General features: G+C 30.1%; 2 protein-coding genes across 4 annotated transcripts in view; both read right to left on the bottom strand.

Annotated features, from left to right (window-relative positions):
- Positions 1-12,736, bottom strand: part of LOC107437741 (acid-sensing ion channel 4-like) — a 42,173-nt gene extending 29,437 nt beyond the window's left edge. Inside the window, exons 1-3 of one of the 3 annotated variants that reach the window (XM_087152067.1) lie at positions 12,402-12,736; positions 2,500-2,804; positions 1,018-1,140 (exon numbers count right to left, since the gene is read on the bottom strand). In XM_087152067.1, the coding sequence (XP_087008193.1) occupies positions 1,018-1,140; positions 2,500-2,714 (338 nt within the window). In that variant the 5' untranslated portion in view covers positions 2,715-2,804; positions 12,402-12,736. Of the gene's footprint in view, positions 1-1,017; positions 1,141-2,499; positions 3,178-10,343; positions 11,130-12,401 lie in introns of those variants that run through there. The other 2 variants (XM_071186868.2, XM_043038707.3) reach the window with 2 other exon arrangements.
- Positions 12,737-16,684: 3,948 nt separating this feature from the next.
- Cdc42 (Cell division cycle 42) overlaps positions 16,685-20,158 on the bottom strand; it is a 33,641-nt gene continuing 30,167 nt past the window's right edge. The window contains exon 5 of the mRNA XM_087152065.1: positions 16,685-16,947. Coding sequence (XP_087008191.1) covers positions 16,846-16,947 — 102 coding nt within the window. The 3' untranslated portion in view covers positions 16,685-16,845. The remainder of the gene's footprint in view (positions 16,948-20,158) is intronic.

Here is a 20,158-nt window from a genome sequence, read left to right as displayed (position 1 = left end):
TCAAAAAATGAAGTGATTTGAAATCATACCCATTTCTATTTCGTATTGTTAGAGCAGATAGATAAAAAAATAAAGTGATTTGAAATCATAACCATTTCTATTTCGTATTGTTAGAGCAGATAGATCAAAAAAGGAATTATTTTGAAATCTTACCCATTTATATTGCATATTGTTAGAGCAGATAGGTAAAAAAAATAAAGTACTTTGAAATCTTACCTATTCCTTATGTATATTTTTAGAGCAGGTAAATCAAAAAATAAAGTGATTTGAAATCATACCCATTTCTATTTCATATTGTTAGAGCAGATAGATTAAAAAATAAAGTGATTTGAAATCATACCTATTTCTATTTCATATTGTTAGAGCAGATAGATTAAAAAATAAAGTGATTTGAAATCATACCTATTTTTATTTCGTATTGTTAGAGCAGATAGATAAAAAAAATAAAGTGATTTGAAATCAAACCCATTTCTATCACATATTGCTAGAGCAGGTAGATCAAAAAATGAAGTGATTTGAAATCATACCCATTTCTATTTCGTATTGTTAGAGCAGATAGATAAAAAAATTAAGTGATTTGAAATCATAACCATTTCTATTTCGTATTGTTAGAGCAGATAGATCAAAAAAGGAATTATTTTGAAATCTTACCCATTTCTATTTCATATTGTTAGAGCAGATAGATTAAAAAATAAAGTGATTTGAAATCATACCTATTTCTATTTCATATTGTTAGAGCAGATAGATTAAAAAATAAAGTGATTTGAAATCATACCTATTTTTATTGCATTTTGTTAAAGCTGATTGATCAAATATAAAGTACTTTGAAATCATACCCGTGTTCATCGCATAATGTTAGAGCACATAGATCGAAAAATAAATTACTTTGAAATTATACCCATTTTTATTGCAGTTTGTTGAAAAATGGTAGATCAAAATATAAATTACTTTGAAATCATACCCATTTCTATTGCATATTACAGGTGAAACAAAAAATAAAATACGTTGAAATCATACCCATTTCTATTGCATATTGTTAGAGCAGGTAGATCAATCATAGGTGGAGTGGTAACTTGAAGATCTACTAACGTTGGGTACGAGAAGTAGATGACTAAAAAGGCTGACGTCTGATACAAAAATCTATAAAATTAAATGTAAAATAAGCAGAAATTATTCATGGCTCTATTTGTAGTTTATGAGGGAAAAGTATATACCTATGATACTTAGTATCTATCTTATTTATATCTCCAGGAAAATTATCTCAAATGTGTAGTTAAATACCTCTTAAACGAGTGGAACAAGAGAATTAGGATATCTTAATTGATTTGCATAAAGTAAGTGCTGAGAAGATTTCGTCAGCGTTACAGAACCTCCAAATGGGAACAACATACGCAGATGGCATAGGATGTTTGAAGAAACGGGATGTTTGTGCAAAGGGAAAAGTAGCGGAAGGTCACGTGTTTCAGCGGAAAACGTTAAAAGAATTCGCAGCACGTATGAACGAAATCCACGAAGGCAGTAAGGAGTTACAAATGGCACAAACAGACACGGGCTGCAACTGAAGCCGTACAGAATTCAACTTGTGCAGCAATTGAAACAGGAAGACTACGGCAAACGTATGAACTACTTTACGTTTATGCTGGAAAGCATGGAGGATGAAACAATGGCTGATCGTCTCATTTTTAGCGATGAAGTTACCTGCCACATAAGTGGGAAGGTTAAGCGACACAACAGTCGAATATGGGGTACGGAAAAGCCTTTCACTGCAATTTAACATGAACGTGACTCAGCGAAAGTTAATGCGTTCTGCAAGATCTCATCACGTAAATTGTACGGTCCTTTTACTTCTGTGAGCGAAGTATTACGTCAAATGTTTATCTTGACATGCCTGAGGTACGGTTGATGTCACAGCTAGATACTGATTCTACGGATTGCATTTCGCAACAAGATAGAGCACCCTCACACCAGGGTACGATGGTCCACACATTTTTAAATCAACATCTTTGAAACCGTTGGATCGGTCGAAGTGGAGATGCCGATGATGTCTTCTGCTTTGGCCACCAAGATCTCCGGACTTGACATCCTACGAGCGATGATGCTACGAGCGACGACTGCCTAGATGCCGTCCATGTGACCAAGGGAAGTCACATGGAAAGTCTCTGACGCATGTATACAAAATTTTGAAGTTCCTTCTACATTCTGTGTAAATTTTATGAATATGTCCTTTTTCATTAAATAGTTTGTAATCACTTTATTCATTTTTAATTACCCTGTAAAGTTTTTTAAGTAGTAAAATTCTAACAAATGTTGCCTAATATATCGGAAGATGTGTCTCAGAAGGTTATGTACAAAAAAAAAATTTTTTTTCTTGCTCCCTGTACATGAATAGTTTGACTCTTGTAAATGTTACACTGTTTATGTCTTTATTTGAGTGTTCAAATATTTAGAAAACTTAGTCCTGAAAAATACAACAAAAAGAGAGTTATTGTTTATACGAACCCAGTAAAGCTGCCAAGTACGACAAAGGTTTTGAAAACTCTGCTTCTTGTAGTGGGAGCAGATACAATTTGAGGAACTCCAGTGAGCATGGAATTCGCCAACATATCCTTGCAGTAATCTTTTAAATCTTCTTTCTCGACATTTTTTTCGTCTTTAGTGTTGCTTTTCGGTCTTCTGAAAACGGGATAGGGTGTTGGAGTTCTGTTTGGTGACATTTCCAAAGTATGGTCAGGAAACTACGAGAAAACTTTAATTTTCCATCAGAAAACTGCAGTTGCTAATTTTAGACAATTATTGCATTAACTCTGAAAATTACACATCAATAAATAATTATAAAATTAGGAAATAAAAATTTAAAAATAGAGCTAAATAATTAGTGACCGAAATCACCTTGAAGTAGGTGTTCTAAAATTACAGATGGATATTTTTTATATGTCTTACTTTATCTTTTCTCGATATCAAACTAAGGAAGTAGTAGCTATTCCTTAACTTAAATGTCCAAGATAGCAGGCCCCGTGATAACTAAGTGGTTCAGGCAGTTTTTCGAAGGCTCTGTCGTCACATAAAATAATATTTTTTTTCAATTAATTAACATGCTACTTTCATAACTGCATCGAGTGTCTGTAGTTACTCATAACTGTAAGGTCGAGTTTAGCCAGTACCCTCTATGCTAATTATCAAAATGGCGTAAAAGGTCGTTCTGAAAAAAAGCCATATTTGCGAAAATTAAGCTTCAATTTTAGAAAGATTTTCACACAAGAGGCTGAACTGGATCAGTGTTCCACAACCATTTAATCAATTTCCGCTTGCGTTATTTCTATTGGACAATTCGTATTCCGTTCCCAATAAAAACGTAGTCCTATTGGTTGCATCTGAAACTGACTGATCATTGACGGATTTCCAATTGTGTAAGTGATGTGACATCAGCTGAAACATCTCTATTTTAATTTTTTAATATTTGAAAAATATAGATATATTTTAACGCTGCATTATCGGGGTTTCCCGAAATTTTGCAACAATTGAAAGATTGGTCATGAATTAGAATCCCTTTCCGTCGAACAAACTGAGGGAGATTTACATAGTTTTCCTCCCTATGTAACGCAAGTGTGGATTAGTTCCATGAAAAACTCCTCCATGGGAAGCTAGTTTACGCCAATACTTAACCCAGGAATTCCCTTGTTTTCTGGGTTGGATTCAAAACTACAAGGCTACGGGAATTGACCATTAAAGGTCGTAAACACAAAAAAATTGGGTAGGCTGTAAAAAATGTTAAGACTAACAAGCTTTTAGCTTTTTAAGCTAACAACCAATTGCTTATATGGTAGTGAAACCTACTCTTGTCAATGATCTATCTACTTCTAAGGATAATTTACGATAATGAATGTAGTTGGAACGGATCAAGATCATCCGGGCACCGCTAGTCAAGCCAGGGTTAGATCTTCTGAGCTTTAAATGTCTTAAAATACTGTGATATTTTAAAAATCTAATAAAAATGTTTGAGTAAAATATAAAATAAAATGTTCGTCTTCATCTGTTCTAACTGTTAGAGAAGTGATTCACACATGCATCATTTCCCATAAATCGTAGCATTTGTCAATTCAGAAACTGATCAGGTTTGGCCCACAGGCGTAACGTTGCTCAAAGTTATCCACTTAAATCTAGTTTAAATTACATGGTTAGGCATAATCTCTTTATTTTTCGAATTGCAAGTACCCAATTCAGACAGCACGAACAAACATAAATTTTGGTAGCCAATTTCCTGATTAAGACAAAATTTGGACACTGAACGGTTGATGAGACATGAATTTTTGACACTTTTATTTTATTCCCATAATTCGACATCGTAAGAATCGCTGACGCCGGAGCCTCTGCAGTTTTGGGTGTTCACCTCAAAGTTAAATTTTGTTTTGTTGCGCAAAAATTATGAGACTTAGAAACTTGAAATTTCTAAGATCCCTAGAAAAGTTTATAAAAATATATATAAAATATTCAATTTGTAGAAAAGTTGCGATGGAATAAAATAAAGTAGCATTCGATAGCTTTGTTTAACAATTATTAGCTGTTAAGCTTGTTAGAAAAAATATCATACGGACCGCTCTACAGGCGGCAGGAATGCAACTACAGAGTTGAAATTTGGCATGATGACAGAGTCACATTTGATTATGAAAAAAAAATTTTTTTTTTCGTAGTTCCAATTTGTTTGAAAGTTATTGAAATTTTTATTGCTTTTCGGGAATTTATTATCATTTTTTTTCTTTGCTTTAAGTTGCATTATTCTTTCTTGCTCAAAATTTATAAGGCTTTGAAACTTGACATTACGAAGGTGTGTAGCAGAATGTAAAAAGAGTTAGATGAAATACAAAAAAAAAATATGATTCGATTATTAGTTCGCGAATTAATAACTGTTAAACTAGAAGTAAAAAAAAAAAAAAAAAAAAAAAAAAAAAAAAAAAAAAAACATGTTGGTTGATCTATTGTCCACTGGAACGTAACTACAGAGTTTTTTTTGAAGTTATACTTCTTATGCGACTTCCAACAAGGTTGCGTTAAACGTTTAATGCTACATTTTTATTGGCCGGGAAATCACGTGGTAGGATCCAGTTTTCCCTCATTCATTTCCATATTGTTTTGGTTCTCACTAGCATAAAAATAATAAAAGTCATAAAAGTATTGTTTTCCTATAAATATTTTTTTAGTTTGATTTGATACACACATAATTTAATGGGGTAGTATTTTTTATTTTCAAATTTAGTGGATAACAATCGTAAAAAATGAGTGAAAACAATCCCACGGACAATGCGACAGATTTAAGGTTATGTCAAGGTACGTCTCTTGTGAATATCAATTGTTAGGTTTTCTCTTCTGAAATTACATTATGACGCATTCACAAACATTATGAATACAAATACATTTTCCAGGGCGAGACGATGAGGCAATCACAAGCACTTTCACTGGTTCAAGAGGTCCACGAGGGAAAAATGCACAATATTACCGTGATTACAGAGCACGGAAGCGAGCGGAGCAGGAAAAAGAGTCGTTGAATAGAACCAGTGATCCTTCTACGACTGCTGATTCTTCTACAATTAACGTCGCAGGTTGCGAAGTTTAACTTCTTCCTCGCGGAGGGACTCCACGCACTATTTATTTATTTATTTTTTCAAAAATGTTCGAAAGTTAGTGCAGATTTAAGCTCTTTTTCGTGATCTCTGTTTCCACCTTTTTTGCTTAAAATATTGACTATTTTTCCACTTTAGTTGGAAATTTATTTTTCCCTCCCGAGATCTTTATTTTATAAGATCACTCTTGCATAGATGTCAATAAAAAGTAGCAAAAATAAGAGAGAGAGAGAGAGATTAAAGAAGTAAAATTACCTCGCATTTATTTCTTCGCAATCTGTATTCCTTAGGTTAATTTTTTTCCCTTGTACAGATGATTATTTTTCAGATCTAAATAATCATCTATTTCATTACGATTAACCCATTAACAAAATGTTATTACAAAAATTGCATATTTGAAAACTAAAATATTCTGCGTTTTCTGGAAAATATTGATGTTTAAGAAGAAAATAAACAATAATGAATGAGAATCAATTACGGAGTTTAGCGAACGGAACGAACCTCTTAGTAATAATGAAAAAAACTGTCTCAATTAATCCATTTCAGGATAAATGGCCATAATTTATAAAACCATTGGTAATATCGAATAAAATAGTAAAGTGGTTTCTCACGTTAGGAATTTTTAGTTTTTGATAAGCGACATTAAACAAGATGGAGAAATGGGTTCTGACATTCATTAGATAGGGAAACTGTATCCCAGTTAGTCAAAGTTTCGTGCTCTGATTTCCATACTGAGAAAAACAAACGTGGTCAAAACTACCAGAATATGGTAAAATTTACCGTGCTTCTGGCTCCTTGAGAACAACCAAAATCTCGATTATTTTTACCTAGGTGATTTGTTAATGTATTTGGTAAAATTAAAAATAAAATTTGGGTTTATAATCTGTGATAAAACTTGGTAAATGTGGTAATTTTAGCATGGTAGCTTAGAGCGCGGCATTAAAGCCATTTCAGTTAAATTTACATTTTAGTTCTGTATTTACTAAATGTGCAGCAACAAAAACTATAGATTTGCAAACCAAAATTACTGGTAAGCCGTTATCAATAACCGTTAAAACTAAAATGTCGGTTTATAGTCTGTGATAAAACTTGGTAAATGTGGTAAAATGTGGTAATTTTAGCATGGCATTAAAACCATTTGTTTAGTTAAATTTACTTTTTAGTTCTGTATTTACTAAATGTGCAGCAACAAAAACTATAGATTTGCAAACCAAAATTACTGGTAAACCGTTATCAATAACCGCTAACCGTTAAAAATAAAATGTCGGTTTATAGTCTGTGATAAAACTTGGTAAATGTGGTAAAATGTGGTAATTTTAGCATGGCATTAAAACAATTTGTTTAGTTAAATTTACTTTTTAGTTCTGTATTTACTAAATGTGCAGCAACAAAAACTATAGATTTGCAAACCAAAATTACTGGTAAACCGTTATCAATAACCGTTAACCGTTAAAAATAAAATGTCGGTTTATAGTCTGTGATAAAACTTGGTAAATGTGGTAAAATGTGGTAATTTTAGCATGGCATTAAAACCAATTGTTTAGTTAAATTCACTTTTTAGTTCTGTATTTACTAAATGTGCAGCAACAAGAACTATAGATTTGTAAACCAAAATTACTGGTAAACCGTTACCAATTTAACGGAAAAATACTGTATGATTTTATTTTATTAACAAGAATTATGGTTGTTTTTCTTTACCAGAAATGTCAATGAAATGCAATACAATAGTTCTACCAGAATTTTTTTTTCTTTGTATAGAGGCTTTCACACCTCGCGATTAAATGTAGTGATATTTATGAAAATTCAACATCTTTTTTTTTCTCATTTTTATACATAAAAAATGAATGAAAATTAATCAATAAAACAACACAGTTCAGTTTCTCCATCGAAAAGAATACGTAAAAGTTTGGCTGATACTTTTAGAACAGTCTAAGAGTATAATTGCATTCCTAAAAAGTTTTTTTAAAAGCAACAAGTCTTAAGATAACTTTTTTTTTTAATCAGATTCTCACATATTTAAACCAGTAAACAAAGTCATGATTATACATTCATCTGTTAAATACAAGAGATCAAATTTTGCCATTTTTCTTTATAACTAGGAGGCTTCGCCCTCTGCTCGCTGGCGCTCGCCAACCCCCGGAACTGCGTTCGCAGTTCATTTCGGATTGCTTCACAATCCGATGCTCGCGCATTGGATACGTTCTTAACGTCTAGCTTTTGTATATTTTTTTGAACACTGAAGTTCCGAAAACTTTAAATGTAGAAAATTCTAAACCTGTGCATTTTAATATTAATTTGAAATTGCAAACAGTTCACATATTTTTCTTAATCACACTATTCTAAATTTGAGTTGTTGAGAAAAGTAACTTTTGTAAGTTTTGTTTTAAAGTCTTTCCTTCCCGAGGGCTAAAACCATGCGTTGTAAAACAATATGAAATAGTACGGAAAACCGGATGTAAAGCATCGGCTTCGATGAAGATAATTCGGTGAGAATTCACCAGATTAGACATATGATATGCTCACTACGTGCTCTTGCGCGCCGAAGCCTCTCAATTAAAACGTATTAGCGTTTTATATAATATAGATCAGCCATATGATGCTCACTACGTGCTCTTGCGCGCCGAAGTCTATCAATTAAAAACGAAAACTGTTGCCAACGCGAGAAAAGAAATATCATCGGTTTTATTGATACATACGTATTAGTGTTTTATATAATACTAGGAGGCTCCGCCCCTTGCTCGCTAACGCTCGCCAACCCCCGAGAATTGCTACGCAATCCTATGTGGTTCACGCCGTGAACCATGGCTCGCTGCGCTCGCTCGCCAATGAACACAATGTTCTAGCACAAAGACATAATATATTATCATTAAAGACATAGTATTTTATCATCAAAGACACAGTATTGTACTTATGTAGAAGAATTCTACCAATGTTCTTATTGGCTTTTAAAAAAGTGTATTAGCTATTTAGATTGTACATGGTGAAAAAATCAAAGCATTAGCTAAATAAGAAACATATTAGCAAAATAAATTATCAAATATTGCTTCACTAATATTCTGCATTTTAAAGCGTGAAAATTCATTGCATAAATAAACGCGAAATATAAAAAAAATTCAATGCATTCAATACAAACACTTAAACGTTTTTTAGACGTTTAGGTAGCTCCCAGTAGAAAAATATCAATTCAACAGCGGCCTTTTAATGCATTCTCACTTCAATTAATTAATTAATTCCCAATTGAGTTTAAATTAAATATTGTCATGTTTTTAGTGCATGAATCTGAATTGAACAACCTGATAATGCTCACTCTGGTTATTGTTATCTGGTTGCTCACTACGTGCTCTTGCGCGCCGAATCCAATCAATTAAAAATGAAAACTGTTGCCAGCGCGAGAAAAGAATTTAGCGCGCGAGAGCGCGAGAAAAGAGAGCGCGGTTTTATTGATACATACATACGTACGTATTAGCGTTTTATATAATATAGATAGATTATCTCCAAGAATTAAAAGGTAAGTAATCGTTCTTAAAAGCGGTCATAATACTAGAATTATAGATACCCTATGCTGCCTAAATGATGATTCAAAACGGTTCAGTTTTCCATCAAAACAATCTTCAAGCTGGAAGTTTTTAATTAGCAATCCAAGCTTCTGAAAGATATCAACGATTTCATGATATTTGACCATAATTTATCAAAGCATTTTTTATCATTGAATATGACTGTAAATTGTTGGCACGCATTAATCAGTTATTGATACAAATAAATAACACTAATCCATAAAGTGATTTTTTACTGACTATTAATATGCTGCTCGTATGCTTTGTTAAATATCTATACACTGATTAGATATCAATGATTTCACGATATTTGACAATAATTTATCCAAGCATTTTTTATAATAACTGTAATCCATAAAGTGATTTTTTACTGACTATTAATATGCTGCTCATATGCTTTGTTAAATATCTATACAATGATTAGATATCAATGATTTCATGATATTTGACGATAATTTATCTAAGCATTTTTTATCATTAAATATGATTGTAAATTGTCGGCACGCATTAATCAGTTATTGATACAAATAAATAGCTGAAATCCATAAAGTGATTTTTTACTTGCTGTTAATATGCTGCTCATATGCTTTGTTAAATATCTATAGAGTGTTCAGTAAAAGCCGCCCTTAATATATATTTTTAGAATCCTTATCAAAAATGGAAAACAAGAAAGTATACAAAAATTAATATTTAAACGAGGAAAACACAAAAACTCTATTTAATTCTTTCAGGTACAGGAAGGTGAGAGTAATAAACAACAAGACAGATTTGATTGCAGGGGAAACATTGACGATTTGAAAGAGAATTATCAGAAGCACCTTCGAATTTCAACATCCAATAAAACCTGTTTTGATGTTTATTACATTTGCCTTCATTTACTTTAAGTAGTCAGATTTCTATAGCGTTTTTGCTTATTGTTTGTAAATACCAATGTATGCTTTGTTTTCATTTTTGATTATTCCAAAAATACTTATTAAAGGTGAACTCTGTGCAAATCTATTGAGTTTCAGATGAATTATTATTTTTTTTTTGCGGGGGGGGGGGGGAGATAATTGGAGTGCGATTCGTTAGAGAATCAAGGAGCTTCTGGTTAACAATAAGCTATCAATATACTGAGGAGGGGAAATAACTATTTTTGGATTCCATGTAAACAAAGAAAATATATAATACTTACATTAGTTGTTTAAAGGTTGATTTTGATAACGTGTTCAAGTTAATAAAGCATTCGTAAAAATAACTTAATTAGTAGCAGGAGGTTATTTATAAAGAAGTTTCATCGTAAGTGAAGTATAAGGTAAGAAGTTTTAAGTAGGAGGACATCAAAAGGTTCTTCTTGAAAATTGAATTGAAGATAAAAATAATAAACCCAATAAAAAAAGCGAAAACGAAATCCTCATTATAACTTTTCGGACAACTTCACTTAACGCTTCCTTCACCACTAATGATACGGGTCGGTAGGCAAAAAGTGATGGTAGAATAACGAATAAAAAACTTTTATAACTATCTCCATGTTTTTAAGTATGCATTAAACAAACCCTACTAATGTATTAATGTCAAATGATATGTTTTTGAAAACGCAAAGCATCTAAATAAACCATAAAAAAAGTAAACATTGCATCGTTTTCTTCGTTTATGAACTCCAACTGTCAAAATTGATTCCATTTTATATTCCACGTTAACGAGTCTATGACGTAACAGTAACGACCAGCCGATTTCATAAAGAATTCTACACGAAGTATATTTTTATTATTTTTATTATTTTTTTATAGGTATTAGTACCGAAAACGTGGTATGGTGATGACCAACAGATGGACAAAGACACTTGGGAATGTTAACATCAGTTTCAAGTTCTTAAAATTATGCAACTAAAGATTTATTTTTAATGTAAGAACTTTTTTTTCGAAAGTGTTTCGAAGTTGGATATCAGTCATCATTACAGAAGGAATGGACAACTGTCAAAAACTTATTGGAAAACTCCCGAACTAGTTCACAATAACGAATACACTCTTAAGAAGTACAATCATTATGCGAAGAATATCTTAATAATAAGGAAATAATTATTCTATCTGTATTAATTGAATAAAATTCACGAAAATTATTTGATTCCTCAAAGTTTATCCTCTTCTTTTTTTTATTAATTTCATTTAAATAAACATAGTGGCTATATTTTAGTATTTACAACTTTATTTCGTAATATTTCAATCCGTGTTGTATTTTGTATTGTTGTATTAATCCACTTTGATAAATTAATTTCATAAATATTTTTAATTAATATTTGAAATTGCAAAAGTGCATTTCTTAAATAAAAATTTTAATCAATAAAAATAAACTTCATTCACCTTTCTTTGTAAATCAAACTGACAAAAATATTTCAGGTTTCCTGACTTTAAAAAAAAAAGTACTTCGAGAAATACGTATATTGCATTTATTTAATCTTACACCAAACCATTTCATAAGTTCCTGACCATTTTCAAATTTATCAAGTTATTTTTTTACTTTTAGCGAAGCAAATTTTTTTTATTTATTGTATCATAAAATATCTTTTTCATAGTCTTAAAATATATGTCTGCTAAGAAAAAAATTATTTCGTTTCTCATTGCTGAAATACACGGGGAAAAACTATACTTCTGATAGTCGAATAATGGCTAAAACCAATTAATTCAAAATAACTCTCTTACGATACACTGGTATAATTTATAAAGCAATTTGTTTTGAACCAATTTGCTACGTTTAAAAGACAAAAATAGTGGCTAAAATCAAGAATTCTCTGTTATCTCTTTTATAATATTTGACAATAATTTATAAAATAATTTTCTTCAATAAATGTGATTGTGAATACATGGATCACTTATAAAACTCTTAAATTATGGTTAGATAATAAATAAGTTATAGATAGAAGTAAAAAATTATAGCAAATTATTGGGACCATTTTTAGCTGACAATTAGCGTGCTACTAATAATCAAGAATTCGCTGATATCTCTTTTAATATATTTGATAATAATTTATAAAATAATTTTCTTCAATAAATGTGATTGGGAATACATGGTTCACTTCTAAAATTCTTAAGTTATTGTTCAACAATAAATAAGTTATGGATAGAAGTAAATAATTATAGAAAATTATTGGAACCATTTTTAGCTGACAATTAGCCTGCTACTAATATGCATGGGTAAAAGGCTATCAACAGGGATTATAAAAACTTAGATAATAATAAGAAAAGCATATACTGACATGGCTTGTTGAGAGATTTCTGGCGATCAGTTATACTGATAAAGGCAAAACATCGTTCGTATAATTAATTCCAGAAGTAACACGACGAATGAGATTATTTCACCAATAAATAAATTTGCGTTAAAACTGTTTACACAATTTAAATGCGTGCTTCCAACATAACTTAAGATTGATATGAGAGAGGAAAAAAAGTTGTAATGCAAAAACCGACTAAGATATTTTTAACTATCTTCACGCTTTTCTGAACGAACTCGCCAGATCATGTCATGCATTAACAATAAATGATCCGTTACTGAAAATGCTAAACATCCAAGTAAACAATAGAAAACAACACAGTTTATGAACGCTAACTGTCAAAATTAGTTCGACTTTATTTGACGTCATAACAATTACAAAAATCAATTTCATTAATAACAAATTATATTTAGTTTTTTCTCTCTTTTATGTTGTTTTTATGAAAACGCAATATGAGGGCCAGCAAATAAACAGAGACATTTGTTAATTCTTATGATGAGACAGACGAATAATTATTTTTAAGGTAGAATATTTTTTCAGAAAAGGATTTGTAAGTGTCTTATAAACTCATTATTATAATTAGATTGGGCAATTTTGAGGAATTTATCAGTAAACCATTAAATTAGTTTGATAGAAAGAAAAGGAAAGTTGCAAAATACCTGAATCATTATTAATCAGTATTTATTTGAAATTACCACTGAATTATCCCCTTTAAATGTCGTAATTAATACTCTTAAAAAAGACTGTTATAATCTGATATATTACAAAGCTATAATTTAATACTATGTTATAAATTATAATACAGACAATATTGCAAAATTTTATATGCAATGAAATAATTATTTCCATCTGAAGAAACATTTAAACAAAACTTATAAACACCCAGAAGTGCATATTTTTTGCTTATTTTTTTAGTAAACATTGTGATAGCGTGTACTACTTCAATTCTAAGACATCGCAATTACAATTTTAGCATCATTAAAAAAAAATCTTGAAACGTTTTGCATATTATTGAAAGTTTAGAGTTATATCTCAATAAAATTAACTTTGTAAGTTGTATTAAAAATAAATTATTATTTTACTTTCTTTCTAGCCGTTTCAAGCAGAATTCATCGCCATTTTTATCACCAATCGGAGTTTTATATTCGAATTAGCTAGAGAGCTCAAATGTCAACTGAAGACTCTGAACCTGATAACAATAAAAATTTCCCGAATTTACTCGCCGATACAAGCAGGATGTTTGGCGTATCAAAATATACAAGCAGGATGTTTGGCCAATCAATATAGGGACAATACTTTCAATATCAACAATACTTTAACTTTAATTACTAACAATACTTTCGTAATTGTTAGATTGCTGATATTTCAGTTGAAGTTCATGAATACAAATATCAATTTCTTTACCTCAATTAAAAAAAAAAATTTACATTTTTTGTCAAATGAAATGTATTGCCATTTGAAATTCGACCATTTTCCGACTAGCTAAAGTACTCAAACTTCAGTAAGAGCTTTGCACCACACTGTAAAATTTTCCGGATCAAATGCAAGTATAAAGTATCGGCACTTGGGATGCATCATCCGTAAAATATTATGCTGCATATTTTTGAGTAATATTCATTTAATAGATAGTTAATAGTAGCATTTAATAGTAAAATTTATTTAACGTAAGTGTGATACAGTAATTTTATGGTATTTAATACTGTAAAAATTACGGTATATCAGATATTTTGCTCCGGTAAAAAGTTGCGGCACCCTCAGGGCCAATGCGTTATACCGTATCTTGATCCGGAATTTTTTACAGTGCACATGAAAATATAATTCTCAATCTTTTTCTGATTATTACAAAAAATTATTGCTTTTTTTCCCCTCGTCAAACAGAATTTATCAACAATCGTGATTTTGGCAATTTTCCGATATAAAGAAATAACAGAATAAACAGACTAAATTTTTCGTTTTAACAAAACATTCCTCGCTTTAGAGAAAAATCTAAAAAAAAAGAAAAGGGAAAATAATAAGATAAAGTTTTTAAAATCTCAATTCATTAAAAATCTCAGTTAAGACGGACACAATCATTTTGTTTTTGTCATACCGAAAACGAGAAATATAGGAGTAAATATAATTTTGTGAAAAACTTTTAACATCACCTGAACTTCACGTTTTTCCATTTTAGAAATGACAAAAATGAAATTATTTTCTCTTTTTTTTAAGTTCACTTGAAAAATGTGAATTTTCATAAAATTTTTTTATCCGTAGTAAAGTATCACGAAATTATTTACTTTATACATTAAGAAATGCTTGTAAATAATTTCAAAAATTGTTGCATAAGTATGCGCATATGCACTTGTGCATGTGTTGGCCACATGTAATCACGTGGATTACACTTTTAAAAAATTTTCATGGTCTACAGATTATTCGATAAAAGGTTGATAATCATTTATTCATTAATTATTTCATCATAATTAGGAAAAGAATCGACATAAACTTGAAATTAGCATCTCAATCGAAGACAAAATATGTAGGGACAAACTTTAAGGAGAGGTAGGGGACATTAAGCGGAATCAGATTTGCATAGCAATCCATGGTCGGAAACGTCTTCGTACGCCGCTAGGTGTTGTTGTTCACAAGATGGTGAACCGGTTCCTTGGTTACCCCGCTCTCCTGATTTAAACTGATTTCTTTCTTTAGGATGCACTGAAAAGTGCTGTGTACGCAACACCTGTGGTTTCCGTAATAAATCTGGTATCAAGAATCATCTTTACTGCAGCGGAAATGCAACAAAATTCAGGTGTATTTGAGCGAATCCGCCAATCCACACACACACTATGTAAACGCATGCATCACCAACAATGATGGAAACTCTTAACGTCTTTTGTGACATTTTTACCTATCGTCTACAACAGCACATGTAATATCTTTGACCAATAAATATTTAAGGTTATCTCAGTCTTGTGTGTCTTTGTTTCTTGTACCTGTCATATAACTATTTTCCTACATCATGGGTAGCTATGCAATTCTTAATTCTTGTGATGGACCTTACCTCCCCGAAAAGTTTGTCCCAATTAGCTTGGGACACTCAACATGCCTATATAACCGAAGGAAAATCATTCGAGATAATTCAAAGGCACTCAGGTTGAATTCCTATTAACAAAATGTGAAAATTTTTATAATAATCTATATATATATTTCTCTTACACGGCGACAAAAAAAGCCTCATTACAACTCCCCGAATGGCAACTCTAGAAAATCGACCAATGATTGCCGCTAAAAATGTCACATGCCAAATCTAGCTGAGGTGGCTCAACATATAGCACTTTCAAAAACGGTAACTGAAATAACCATTGAGAGCATTCTCATCAAATGCGATCTCTTCCGAAATTCAGCCTATCAGCTGCGGCAATCTCATACTATTAAGCTAGGCAGAAGTGAGTAGTCTTTGTCGATAGATCTTTATTTCAGTATTTTGTCGAAAGCGCTTTTTTTCACGAATTTATATAATACGAATTTATTTGACGATTTTTGATTTGTATCACGAATTTATTTGTTTTATTATTGTTATTAGTTATTCATTGAAAAATGAGTCTCAGTCGTGATGTTACGCTTTAAGATTTTATACTATAGCATATTTCTAAAAGGTTTAACGAATTACATGCCATTTATTTTAATTCAAATTTATTTTAATGACTTAGTATTTACTAAAAAGATGTAATTTTTTTTTTTTTTTTTTTTTTGAAAAAAAAGTTGTAAATGATTGTTTTGAATTCTTAGAATTTTGTGCATTTGCAATGTATACCTAAGATAGTAGCGAGCTAAGCAAACCATATAAGATTGCGTAGCAATTTTCGGGGGTTGGCGAGCGTTAACGAGCAGGGGGCACAGCCCACTAGTTTGTAATTATCATGCTACACGATAATTTAGATGCAAAAGGGATTTAAGAAATAAATTTCTAAATAATTGTTATTTAAGAGTAGTTTGTAAGTATAAAGTATTCATTGATGAGTTCACTTTAATTTGCTTCACTAATATAATAAATAAATTATCATAATAATATATAATTATTTTATTAATGCATGATTCTTAACATTCAAAATAGATTTAAACAAATTAATTTCAGAATTATTATACAAAAGCATAATTTGTAATTAAAAAATATATATAAAGATAAATACAATGCAATTTGTTTCCCCACTAATACAATATATAAATTATTATACTATTATATAAATTATTATGTTATCTATAATAATGAGTAATCATCATATAAACGCATAAGAATTTACAAGAAAAATTTATTTCATAAAATAAATCTCCAAATATTACTTACATTCTGGATATATGGTTAAATACATTTAAAATTGTTTCAAAATATACATATATATATTTATATATCATAGTTTATAATATCAAAATAATATTTCTGATTGAGTTAAAACTAAAACAATACACATTTTCCATGTTTACTGCCTCTTTTCTTTTTTTTGGGTGGCATCAGAGCAGCCAAAATAGCCTCGTCGAAGACGTTTTTCAAGTTTTTCTAAAGACAAGGAAAAAAACACAAAAACAAAATAATTTAGAATCATCAGCAATTAAATAAAAAATTAAATTTTAATTTTAAATTAATTTATTTAATACATGATTGCATTTTCAGTTTTTAAAAAAAATAAGGTATTTGACCTTTTTTTTAATTTTTTGAAATTAAGTCATGATTAAACCCCAAAGAAGCATGTAAAGAATTTCCACTCTAATGCTAGAGAATGTTAAAAACGATATAGTAAAATTACAACGCTTTCTGACCAAATAATTATAGCGCCCCGCTGCGGTGATAATCTTAATTACTAATTAAAAGGTAATTTCATCGTTTTTTTTTTCAAAAATTTATAAATTTATTTTAATCATTGGTTACTTATTTATTTTAATTTTAAGAATATCGAGTGTTAGTGAAGAAAAAGAAAATAATATCTTAGTACAAGAGTAAAATACGACTTATATAAGCATTTTAATTTATCTATATTTTTCTTCTTTTTAAATTTATATCTAAGTAGAATAAATTTTTTATTTATATGAAAGGCATACACCATTAATCATTAAAAAATAAATTAAGAATAATTACGGATAAGTGCTTTTACTTACAGATAATAAATACATAAATACTTTTCGATAAATTATAAATGTTAATTTTTTCTTTTCTTTACTTAGATCAGAATTTATCATAAACAAAAATAAAATAAATAAGAGTAAATAAAAATATGAACGAAACACTTTTTACGAATAGTTGAATAAAAATTCTAAAATCTAAAGTCAAAATAAAAACAATTAAAATAAATATGTGGAATCGTTCAAAAAGTATGTTCTACACTATTATGCAAGATCTAAAAGCAAATTTAAAAACACTATTATAAACTCACGCAGTTCTATTTTGTTTCGATAATTTTAAATGAAATGAAACGTTAAGAAAATCTCAACTTCAAAACAAAAAATATAATCGTAGCATTTATGGAAAGTAAACAGAAGTCATCAAAAATATTGCCAAGACACTAAATTATAAGCTGTAGAATGTCGATTTTTCAAATCGACAGCATGAACTAGCCACTTCGTTTCAATGTTGCTAGAGGGCGCTGTTGGTTAAGAAGCGGGAAAAGAAACTTTGAAAAATAAGTTATGATGGCATTGCAGTGGATCGTTGTGAAATATTAGTCGTTTATGAATCAAACAAAACATCTGGCAAACCAGCAGTGAGGGCTATTAAGATTTTTTTCCATAGATCTTAAGTGTTGAACTTTAATATTTTATTTATTTTCATGCCTTCAGAATAAATCCTAAGTTTTAAAAAAAAATGTTTGTCAAACTTTAAAAAAAGATGTTGTAAGAAACTAGAAGTCCCAGTAGTCCGCAATGAAGAGATGAGCGACTAAATTCCACGAGATCATTGGTTCAAAACTTACGTCAGACTGGAATAATTTTGTATGTTCTAAAACTCTATTAAACAACAAACTAAATTCCTCAGGTGAACAGGGTTCGAATCCCGTCGATGGCTGGTTGATTTGAATTCCACACCCGGCTCACACCGATCACAGTACTGACATAAAATATCCTCAGTGGTAGACGGATCATAGATTAGAGTCCTCTTGCCGTCAGGCTAACTGTGGGAGGTTTTCGTGATTTTCCTCTCCATGTAGAGCAAATGCGGGTTAGTTCCATCAAAAAGTCCTCCATGAAGGCAAATTTCTCCCAACACTTGATCCATAAGTTCCTTTGTCTTCTGGATTGGGTTCAAAATTACAAGGATACGGAGTTGAACATTGGTAGTCGTAAACGGAAAAATTAAATCGGCTGTTCAACGACGGCTATAAAATAAAATAAAACTAAATTTCTCCATTTATCTATTTTTAGTACCATAATAAGAAAAATGTGTTTAGTACAGGGGAAAAAAAGAGCAGAATTGGACCAACGTTTTTGAATAGCGAGTAAAATACAAATATTTATTAAAAAAAAAAAAAGTACTCAAACAAGTTGCGTTGAAAAAACGCATCCTCTAATTATTTCAATAAGTGTATTTCAAATCGAAGCGTTAAAAAAAACGCATCCTCTAGTTATTTCAATAAGTGTACTTCAAATCGAAAATCAAAAAATTTCTCGTTTAATAGCTATTTTTATGTATAAAACATGCTTAATGAGAATATAATTATTAGAGATATACCGGGTCCGGGTACCCGAAAAAAACTGAATCTTCTACGACTGGTTACGGGTACCCGGTAAAATTCGGATATAATACCCGGCCTGATATTATAACATTTCTACAAAACAACTTCAAAATCGTATAATTTTCTATCTAACAAATAATTTGCAAGATATAGTTTCAAGGAAAATTACTGCACGCCTCTATATATAAAAACATGTTTTTATTTTTAGATTTTTTTTTAAACTCGATTTAAAAACAAAAAGTTTTTTGGATAATTGCTCGGATGCAGAATGATTAACGTAAAACTTCGCGAACATTTGCTAAAAGTGGACTTTATAATTAATTATCTTTTCATTTAACTTACTCAAATATTCAATCACATTTATTAATATAGCATTACATTTATAATGTTAAATGATGAATAATTTCTAAATATTTTAACAAAGTAACTGTCCGTTAAATGAAAAATGCTTTAACTATCAGGTTTAATTTTAAATCATCCAATAACTATAAATGTAATTTACGTCAATATACAATGTATTTTAGTACAATCTGTTAAACTTTTCAGTTACTCAGTAGAAATTTTATCTTAAAAAAATGTTAAACGGAAGATTCACGTAGCAGTTTTGCTGTTCTTGAAGTTAAGATTCAATTTCCGTATCCTAGTAATTTAGAACTACAAAAAGATAAACTCCTTGGTTAAGCAACAAACAAGGTGAAAATTAACTTTCATGGATAACTTTTTATGCAAAAACAAAGCGTATTTGCGTTACACGGAGGGGAAAAAAATGAAAATCTCTTACGGTTAGTAGGATAGCAGAAGATATTAAAACTTCAGTTTAAAGTTAGCCAATAGCTTTCATACATGCTTATTTTCAATATAAACATAAATTAAATTATTCTGAAAACTCTTAAGCTTTTTGCTTTTTGTCGAGTTATGTAAAGTAATATTTTTTTATCTTTATTTATAAAGTAAAAAGTATATTCAAAAAATTTTTATTATAAGCATTTTTTTATTTCAATTGGCTCGGTTTTAACTGTTGTTTTTATTTACTAGGAAATTTAA

Source organism: Parasteatoda tepidariorum, chromosome 9 (assembly GCF_982258835.1).
Source record: "Parasteatoda tepidariorum strain Cologne lab strain chromosome 9, Ptep-v5.0, whole genome shotgun sequence".
NCBI lineage: Eukaryota > Metazoa > Arthropoda > Arachnida > Araneae > Theridiidae > Parasteatoda > Parasteatoda tepidariorum.
This window is presented reverse-complemented; position numbering and strand designations above follow the sequence as displayed.